The sequence below is a fragment of the Echinococcus granulosus genome, assembly GCF_000524195.1.
Source record: "Echinococcus granulosus chromosome Unknown EG_S00141, whole genome shotgun sequence".
NCBI classification, from domain to species: domain Eukaryota; kingdom Metazoa; phylum Platyhelminthes; class Cestoda; order Cyclophyllidea; family Taeniidae; genus Echinococcus; species Echinococcus granulosus.
In genome coordinates this window covers 178,500-189,150 of record NW_020170521.1, presented here as the reverse complement: position 1 = coordinate 189,150, position 10,651 = coordinate 178,500, and the positions used below count along the sequence as shown (strand labels likewise).

Here is a 10,651-nt window from a genome sequence, read left to right as displayed (position 1 = left end):
TGAAGTTCTCAAGAGAGGGAAATATGCACACCGTACGCTGAAGATAGAAAAGCTTTATCTAAAATATATTTGATGATGTAAAATAGTGGCTTAATCTTTTAGGTACTAACAGTCCTTTTTCGAAACTGTCCTTATTTTTGATTAAATAATCGTCTTTTTTACTCACTTTCGGAATTTCAACCCTTGAAATACTCAACCCTACGTGCTCATATAAATGTTTAATGAAAAAGTTGGTAATTTTAAAGCCGGACAAAGTGGCAGGCTGATGTGAGCTTAAATGTATAGCGTTGCTAGGTTGGAAATTATGCGCAGTTAGTGGCCATGATTCACTCGAAACGAGCCCCTGTTTATACTAGGGTCATAGTTTACCTAGAATGAAGGAGGAGTGACCTTAATAGTCACCGTAAAATTGGACCTGGCTACGATTTTGCGGACAGAGACTAGGCCTTAACCGTTTTGTTTATGGAATAGTTCATCGTCGTCATCATCACCGCGAGGACTAAGGACACCAGTGAGAGCGCATAAATGCATGACGCTGCGGTAATATTTAGCATACTTAGTACGAAACCGAGCGTGGTTTAAAGACATTTGCTTCGAACGCGTGGCCTCTTTAGCCTCCGAGAGATGACACCATATTGGCCCCGTCCATGCTCACAACCTCCTAACTCTTCAGTGAGATACTGATAAACCTTCCATCCCGGCATGCCTTGTTGCACTTTAGGTGACAGCGATAAGTAAAATCAAACAAATGAGTAAAAATCCTAGCTTGATTGCCCATTTGCCAACTTCAAATCCTACTAAAAGAAGGGATCCGCTGTGAATGGCTGCAAGTACGTGGACTCACCACAATAAAGACCAAAAAACAAGCATTGACATCGCCATAGGCATCTTAATTTCCAGTACAGCAAAAATGGGAACTAATAGGACGAAATTAAAAGCAAAACACATGGTATCCCTCCTCTTCACGTGGCTTTTAGGCAAATGCAACCAAAAGAAGTGACTTGTATAACAAGGATCCAGAACAGCGGCCAGCACTTAGCACTCTATCCTAGATCAATCGAAATTCAACAGAGAACACCTTTCGAGAGTAGCGATACCCAACAAACTAAGCTAAAACCATAGCCTGTGGTATTACTAATGAAACGGGACCCACTGTATTGCGATATCACGATATTGTTACTCTTGTTTCGCAGTTAACTACAATTCAGAGAAGACTCGTTAAGACTGAAGCAGAAGAATGACTGGCGGGAGCATCGATGACCAAGTTCAAGAGAAGGAACTGTTTAGTAAAATAAGGTGGACTCTTCAGCCTCTGCAGATTTTACCTCTATATTGTTGGCATGACTGTCCAACCCGTCCCCCTATACGCTAAATAATGAGTCGTCTTTACCAGTATGGGTTATTCCTTCTTCAAAAACAACCTGGAGTACCACACTAAATATCCAGAAATAAGCTAGATTAGAAAACAATCGGTTGACTAATGAGATTTCCCAAAAGCATATTTTATTGCCCATGGAAATGTGAGATACATACACGCGCGTAATCAGCATTGGCTGGTGACAGAATGGGGAGTAACAAGGAGGTGGGCGGTACACACAAAGTGTCTCTCGCATGACAGGACTAAACCCCAACACTTATGGGGTAAAAAGGTCACTGTCCAGTTCAGCTACAGGCATGGAAGGGAAAGGCCACAGGCCCGTTCAATTATCAAACGCAAATTGGCGATTTGGTTTGCAGTAGACAGTGAGATAGAGGAGCCAGCAGCCTGGTTAAAGTGCAGCACTACCTGAGACCATGCAACCATCGCACTGAAACGATGCTATAAGCATCTGAGAAACAGGTGTGAAAACGCCTGACGCGATTTTGGAGGGATGGCACTGATGACCCAGGCGATACTTTTATAGCAGTACGGTGAAGCATGCGGGAACTAGTGCAGCTCTCAGAAAAGCTCCAAAGAACACTCATGATTAAACACAACGACTGATTAAAACGGGAGATAATAGTTATAAATGATCCAGTTTCGTCTCAATGGGCAAATTTTAATAACTTTTGCCTTTTAATGGAGTTCAACCATAGAGGGTAATAATAAATGAACTTCATTGAGACATGAAACGCATTAGCATCATTGCATCCAGGGCTCTTCCCATGGTGACAGAAGTTAGCAACCAAAATAAGATGAGAGCTAATACACTATACGAGCCTTTTCAGTTACCCATGATTCGATTTCCAAGCCGACGACATCGAGCACCGCACACACTACCTATACCACTAGTACTCAAGCCTTACCTGAAGACCGACATGAATTAATGCGCTCTCAAGGGGGCAACAAATCTAGAGATACGCCCAAAGCGAAAGGCATATGATGAAAACGTAGACGAACTACACAAAAAGGACGAACAACCTCACAATACTAATCAATGGAGATTAGCAAATCGCAGCAAGGTTTCACCTTATCTGACCGTTATTTCTACCTAGTGCAAACGGAGCCAAAATAAGGCCTGTGGCATAATCTTTTTCCGCGTCTCAATTGCCAAGCAAAAGAGATAATTTGAGGCAGTCAGTCCCGTGAATAGTTCATATAAAGCTCAAGTCATGTGATGAGTGCGGTAGACGCATGGCAGAAAATGCATGGAGGGCTTCTCGCCTTAAGTGAAGCAGAATGCAGTGAGCCAAAAGCTGGGCAAGTACAAATAATTAATCGGATTTGGAAGAAGCGCGAGGCAACACAATTTAAAAGGCAATAGCGCATGATAGCTTACTTTTTGGGTGTTGTTTAGGACCTATAGAAAGTAAATCACTCGTGATCGGGAGGAGCCTGACAAGAGGCTAGGTAGATTAACTATTCTCGAACCAAATCTAGGCGGAGAGTATTACACAGTAAGAATCACGCGCGTTTGTGTAGCTTAACTATGGAAGTTAGGAGGTTTATTCTGTGGTTATGTAAACTTTGAGCGAGATTTTTTGCATTGAAAAGGGATAGAATAAAATAACTCAAGTTCGCGGTCTCTCGACATTTAGATTTCAAAACAAAAAGAGGTAAACTGGTGAAGAAAATGCTTAAGCTATGGGAGAAGCAAACTCAACTATCAACAGAAGGAGAAAATACATCAATTTAACTTCAAACACATGTCAAACACAAACGTGCACGACTCAACTGCTAGAAAAATTTGCAAATTAAAAAAGTTGCTAACCGGATTACTTCAAGGTCAAAGGATAGTAAATAGCGCTAACAATATACAGCCAAGCGCTTTAAACAGACTTCAAAGAAGTGTCAAATATGCACTCACATTAGTGAGTTGTTGCACAAGCTCCAGAAGGCTCTGTTTAAAACTCCAACCACCATTGTTGTGCAGACCGCAGTAGGTAATGTTATCGAAATCACAAGCTAGTTCCTCGGAGAGAAGTTGCGCATGGAGATCCAGATCCACCGTTGTCGCCAAAGCCACCGCGGACGGCCTCAACAGAGGTGATGCGATGAGAAGCAAGAGTGCCGAGTAGAGAGATAAAAACCTCCACTGCATCTTAGTGGTCTAAGGCACAGGTAGCCCCTTTGACCTTGGAGATTTCGTCGAAACCTAGAAGAATATTCTGAATCAGCCTCCCTCTTCACCAGCACAGAGACTAATACACGCCATTCCTTTCAGAGCTTCAAGTAGTCATTCCTGCTTTTCAGCTTCACTATAGAAGCTCACAACTCATCTAGTACCATTCTGAATGGACGAGTCGCGCAAACCTCGATGATATTGAGAATGCGCGCATACCAAACACAATAAAGAGGTTTGAGAATGCTTGTATTAGGTCAAAAAAGTATTTTATACAAATAAGCAACGTCAGTAACACCAAATTTGCTCACGAGTCATGATAAATGAGAATGCTGTCATGTCTCCTCAAACTGGAGATGACCATCGAACACCAACTGAAGGAATTTGCTTAGAAGGAACCTTTCACATTTTTGGTAAAGTTCTAGTTCGTTTATATAGTCCACTTCACCCAAAAGTTGATGGCTGAACTTATAATGATTACGCTGGTCCTAGTATTTGACCCCTTAAACTAATGTTCGCTTTGATAGCTGTTGTTAATAGCGTTAAGATCGACACAAATAATGGCATAAAAAAAAACAATTGGCCACTCCATGGGCCGTATTGGTGTTAGCGTCAAGGTTAATGATGATCCTGATAAGTCACTCTGCTCCTTTGCATACAGTCTTCAGGACGTGAGAGTGAAAACCTAGCATCTTGATTGTAGTACCTTTACCGTATGACCTACCAGCTGACCTAGCTCGAAATACGATACCGACGTGTTTAATTTCACAGACTCACATAAAAATGATGCGGCGCTACTTGCAGTAGTTAATGCGGTACGCTCCCTATTGCCCACGTACAGCCAGCGAATAAATCATGACCCTGTTCAGACACCGTCCATTATGATGTCAGGAAAAAGCGGTAGTGAGCACATATATGCGATAATATGATGATGAACAAACTTCCTACCAATGAAAGCGTTTGGATACTTGTATCCACGGAAAACGTTAAGTACAGTGCGATAATCGGACGCCGCAAATCATGTGAATGGTGTAAACGTGGAAAAACTTGTTCTCTTGCAGACGCAAAAGTTGCAGCTTGGCCCCAACGTCCCCTGTAATATGCTTGAGGCGTCATTGCAATGATTATTAGTTAGCAAGCCGGTAATACCAGATTCATTCTCATCCGATTTTCAGAACGGTCACAGAAAAGTTTTTTGATAGCCGAGGCTGAGAACGGTTTCATTGGGGAAACTTCGGCTAGGCTTATGTGGATAAATTTGAAATTCTAATAATAATAAATTTTTTGCTCTTAGGAAAACCGCTCATTTCCCTCCCATTTAAATGAGACTTCCGCATAGCTAGCTTTACCTGCTATTGTATTTAATGCACGTAATGTGGGCAAATTAAGTAAAGACGACGTCCCATATTTTATATGAATGAGGTGTGTGTTATGAGACGATCCCCATTACAAGTTAAATCCACGAAAACGTCGCATACGCACCCACAGAAATGTTTTAATCGGCCTAACAGGCACGCCTTGCTACCTTCTCTTCTGCAACGCGGTATTGGTTTTCATGGACAACTAGCAATGACCATATTCCTCCACTTTTTTGCAAATGTATATTCTGCTGTAAATAGTGCTGGCTTTGATGATTTACCGAAATGGCTACTGTAAGTGAGAAATGACCCAAGTCATTGCAACAGTCAGTAAGGCAGGATGATGTTGGTAAGGTATTTTTCTGACGACGTCCTGACTTACGCAAACAGGGGCTGCAAATTATGCTTTTAATTTCATGAGATCAATATAAACAATAACTGAGGACAACTTAAGCCTTTAAAACTTTCTTAATAGCATAGCTACCAACAATTCGTGGCGCCCGAAAGCTGACTGAATGAATAGATCGACGAAATGGTACTTCAACAACAAGCTTTTTTGGTTGGGAAACTTTTGTACTATAGTGACAAATTGGAACCAGCTATTTCATTGTAACAAATTCACCATTTATACTGAATTGCTTGCTCACTACTTTGAAGGACTAGAGATGTTTTAGGAACTTGAAAAGCGAACAATGAATGAAAAGATAAATTTTGCTGCATAATGTCGGCCGAACTTGACATTCTTTTCAGACACTAGCGCATGAAAAGAAGTGACGGAACTCTTGCGGTAGTCCATGTCCAGCAGTAGCTTGCCATTGAGAAATGTTTCCACTGAGGACAAAAATAACCCATGGTTCCATAAAAGGAGCTGTAAACTAATAACTGAACAAGTCATGCCAAATATATTCGACAATATACTGCGGAGCGCGGTCTTCAGCCAACGATAAGAACTAATGCATAAAAGTCACACTTACAAGGTAAAAGAAAATGGGATTACTTATATTATTTATCTACTGCGACATTTGTAGGTAACGAACCCACTAAAAAGCTGCTACCATCAGCAAAATCAAAAAAATGGATGCAAATAGTCTCCATTTCGTTTTAAATAAAATAAAAGAAAGGGACTGATTTCGACCATAACAACAAATTCATTTAAATGAAGTGGATGATTATGTACAACGAAAGAATGACATCGGACGGAATCTGGAATAGAACAATAAAGTCGACATCGACTCAGTTGACCAAAGTGCCAAATACAACCGCAATTTCGTGGAAAAGGTGTCTAAGTGCAAGCAGTGTTTAGATGCAACGATTTTCCCCCCTGGCACAAGGCGATAAACATAAGGCTAGGTGCTAAAGGAATCAAAACACCACTTTCGAGCTCAATCGAATTGAAGATACACGCAAGTTCAACAGCATTATTCCAACTACAAAGAAATTAGTAACAAGATACCATAAACTATCTGAAGTCCACAGCGACTTATTGAATAATAAATTCAAGGGCTAGTTTCTCAGGTTAGATAAGGACAAACTATTATTTTATGAAAAAAAGGGGGCGAACAAATCCATAAAAGCCCACCCCAATCAGAAAAGGGATACAATAAAAGAATGAAATACGTATCAAAATAAAAAATAGGCATTTTTCCTTCGGCAAACATGTGCTCAATACAACAAATAACGCCATAAAATATATGTTCAGACAACATGCAACCTAGGCAGGTGAAAATCTATCCATGATAACTCACACATTAAGCGATCAGTGGCCTCGCCAATCAAAGGGCTTGGGTGAATGGGCTATTTTCGCAATGTCAAGGTCAGTACAAAAGTGCGAAAAAAGCCAAATTTCTATACCATCACTAACTGCTAAAAAAGCGCAAAGCAAGGCAAAAAATCTTTTATACGCTTTGTTTTTTCAGCATTTTTGGCTCAATTGCTAATAAATAATTAAATATCAGGATTGCAATATAATTACAAGCATATTTAAGCTAAGACCATGTTTTTGTTTGCAAAGGAAATTTTATCAGTTTGTTTTGCTTTTTTTGTTCTTTTATTTCCTAATTTGTCTGAATCTATTTCCTATTATACGAATAAGGCTAATCCGATGAATTCCTTCAATATGTAAGACATGCTTCTGCGCGCACTTATGTAATTTTGCAAGCTCTGCAAAATATCATAAAACCCTCAAATGAGGCCGTTACCAGGAGCACAAATGGATAAATTCCGATTTTGCTAACCCCGTGGCTCCTTGGACTTCCTTGGATAGGAAGCAATAATGTAGCGTCTCGGGACTCCCTGAAGACGAAAGAAGACAAAATACTCAGGCAGAATATATATTCAGCGCAGAGAAGGTGTCTGGACTATTGACATGGCCCAAAAGGCCAGCCCAACCAGCGAGGTACAAGGGGCTAATTTAAAGTACAAAAGTGGCGTTTTGCAAATGCCGAGGGATAAACCACTATCGCATTATAATAACACTGGGGCAGAATATGCGTTGCCGACCTGCAGAAGGACTGATGAGCCACTGACATGGCCCAAAGGTGTGCCTCTCTGTGGAAATAGAATGGCCGTGTGCTCTGGTCTCAGCCTAAAAATAGCATTAAAACCTTTTTGTGGCGAACTCCATCACCAGCCTAATCTCTACATAATTAAAGGTCTATCAATTGACCCTATCAAGATCATTGCCCTAGACACTCATCCGCATACTAGAAGTTTTACAAACGTGACATCATTGAGTGCCATCGGATGATAGCCTGCGCAACCGATACATACCAAGTATACAAGCATACACCACCCCCAATGTGCCATCGTGCATTGTCAGACCCGTTTGCCCTCAACATAAACCTCTTTCAGCGTAACTCACGCACTTTCTGCCACAGTCACCTCGCATAAGCTCACGGATAAAAGAACAAAGAGGCAGCAACGCATTGATCGCCACCGCTCTCAATTTACTGCACTATGAATAGACTTCCGACACACCCAAACCCGGCCCAGCACAAGAAAAAACCACTATCATTGAAACTAAAGAGGAAATTAATAGATAGTAAATAATTGAAATCTAATAAACATATTCCAAAATGAAACACAGATAGAACTCAAGGATCCAGCGCGGTGGTGAATTCACTCTCCCCCACAGTGTTGTCTATCGTATCAACGCTCCAATCACCATGGCCACTAGGCGCGACGTTTGGGTGAGCGGAAGTGGGTGTCGGTGTATCCGAGGTGGCGGCAGTAATAGTAGTGGAGGGCGAGTCAGTAGCGATGGCAGCAGCCGGCGTCTGCTCCTCGACAAAAACAAGTTCCTCGGGTCGAGGTGGTTGGGGAGGAAAGGCACCGTCCCAATGTTGCTCCAGTGACACTACGGACGCAGAAACAGCGGTTGCGATTTCACCGTCCTGTGAAACGCCTTCAGCCGGTGTTGCTCTGCGCCGCACCAACGAGAAGACGTCGTAGAATATGGTTGACGCCTTTTGGTTACAGAAAAAAGAACTTTACGATACAGTGATTCTTTCTTATGCACCAAAAAAGAAGGCTTCAAGGGGAACCCAACAACCGAGAAAGCAAAAGCCCTTGTCGTTATTATAGTCACTTACTACCGAGATAATGAAACTGCCCTTTTTCAATACTCCACATTTACATATTCTAAAGTCAGACACGCGTCTGCCTAATTTTAACCAAAAAAATTTTCCCCTATGGTAAATTTAGCTTTAATCAGCAAGTCTAGAGGATTGCCAATGAAAACTACTATAAATAAAGGAAGTACAAAGACATAACTATGGAGGCTCCGCAGTACCCATGGGTCAAGGTCACCATCTTAATGATGACACTCCGTTCATGTCACTTCTATAGGGAGCCTAAAAGGCCTTATGTATACGCATTTGTAACAATATTATATTGGGGCTCATCCATTATTAAAAATCGTCAGAAAGGGCTCGAAGGCTACAGGTTTACAAAAGGACAATGAACAACCAATGAACAATTCAACCTGCCTCAGATACAGCTTTGTCCATGAACATGGAGGCATCGAGACCAGGAACTACGAAAACCCCCTCCTCACCGAGTCCGTAGTCATATCCGAGGGTTCGACAGGCTACGTTGGAAAGATCAGGCAAGGTGAAGAAGCAGTTCCACAGGATGCGGGGTTTTCCAGGTGTTTCTGTATCTATCAAGAGAGAACAGAGAAGATTGGAAAATTAATTGTGAGATCTGGGTAGCTTAATTGCTTGCTTACCAGTGGAGTAGAGGAGACTGATCGAAGACGCAAAAATCTCGGCCGCGTCGACACAACTGTCGGAGAAGGCAGTGAGATGGACTATGTCTGGAAAGTGGAAGATAGAGGCAATGAAGATACTGTTGCAGAGCGATACGTTAATACACTGGACTGCACAGGCCCCGTTCATAGAATTCAAGCGCTTTTTTATGCTTACAATAAGGCTATTCCCCGAACCATATAGTTTATACAGTTTTGAGAATAATTTGGGAGCTGCGCTGGTAAACTCATTAAACTTCATGACATCAACACCTGGAATCTAACTGCAAATGGAGGAATCTCTAGTGGTTTCTAATAGGCCATGAAAACCGGACGGAATCTTAACGACATCTCCGATCTCGCGTTCTGGTTAATAGCCGGCAGTGAATATAATGAGTCGAAACTTTCATAAAGTGTTTCATTAACGACATGAAACCGGTAATGGCACCAATGTCGATAGAAGTTACAAATACGGAAAACAGTTATATGAAGCTACTTTATCAAGTGCATTTCAATGGGGATTTTCCCTTCTAAACAACCCTTTGCTACGGCAATTGGTGATATGGACACGGGTTGTTGAAATGCATCTGACTGCCATGTGATGGCCGAATTGGAAAAACAACCACGGGGAGCACTAGGCACTGCACGACCATGCACATGATCCAGTTGCATCGGAAAAAACTCACATAACTCCACCTTGCCGCCTGATTTTTCAACCGGGATTTCTAGAAGGAAAGCTGGTTCAGTGGAGTTTAGTGTTGGGAGTGGTAGCGGCATCAGTGTAATCTGGATTAAATAAAGATTGTCAATAAACTCAAAAGAAGAAAACCATCTAACTGGCTGAATGGCTCACATCATGAGGCTCATGGCCAGATGGAAAAAGCGAGCCTTCCGTCACTAAAATCGACCGTGCAATCCACCGGCTGATCTGTGGCGTCAGCCAATCACTCGGCGCCTGCTCTGCACCAATAAGAAGGCAGGAAGTGGACACCTCCTCACCGGTGGAAAGACTGAGATGGTAGCGCCGAGCATGGTTGTTCAAATTGCGTCTAACCGCAGTTACAGTTCTGCTCAGGCAATAGGTGCCCGAAAACACCGCACACATTCTACAAATTGGAGTGAGCTTCAGATATACAGCTCACCTGCAGAAAGACTGAGGCAACTCCCCACAGCCGAAGAGGGGCCAGAGCAGAGGGAAGGGACCTACACGATTCATTGAGGCAATGAGACGCCCAAACCGGGGAAGAGCCTACGCAAAAAGAAGCATGTATGCTTCTATGCATCAGTGAATCTTGCCAAGTCTGATTAATTTTAGTGCACTGAGGAAAACTGACGTTTCGTAGGGTGATTGCGCTGTCGGCGAGGGCAAGGCAATTCACCACAACGCGAGAAATGAAGGCATCCAAGTTGCGCTTGCTTTGAAGGTACTCCACTAGTGGACGATCGAGGTAGGCTAAAAAAAGACGTATTTTAAATTTTAATAGGCATGAAGTGTGACAATGAAA

The 10,651-nt window shown here is 42.2% G+C and overlaps 1 protein-coding gene across 1 annotated transcript in view; it reads right to left on the bottom strand. All coding sequences in view use genetic code 11, as the record gives it.

The window, feature by feature from the left end:
- Positions 1–447: 447 nt before the first annotated feature.
- Positions 448–10,651, bottom strand: part of EGR_09297 (Regulator of G-protein signaling 6) — a gene marked incomplete at both ends in the record, with an annotated part of 20,400 nt that continues 10,196 nt past the window's right edge. The window contains 9 exons of the mRNA XM_024498546.1: positions 448–615; positions 3,288–3,530; positions 8,032–8,364; positions 8,896–9,059; positions 9,129–9,215; positions 9,833–9,932; positions 10,000–10,213; positions 10,289–10,395; positions 10,481–10,599. Of these exons, the coding sequence (XP_024347051.1) occupies positions 448–615; positions 3,288–3,530; positions 8,032–8,364; positions 8,896–9,059; positions 9,129–9,215; positions 9,833–9,932; positions 10,000–10,213; positions 10,289–10,395; positions 10,481–10,599 (1,535 nt within the window). The remainder of the gene's footprint in view (positions 616–3,287; positions 3,531–8,031; positions 8,365–8,895; positions 9,060–9,128; positions 9,216–9,832; positions 9,933–9,999; positions 10,214–10,288; positions 10,396–10,480; positions 10,600–10,651) is intronic.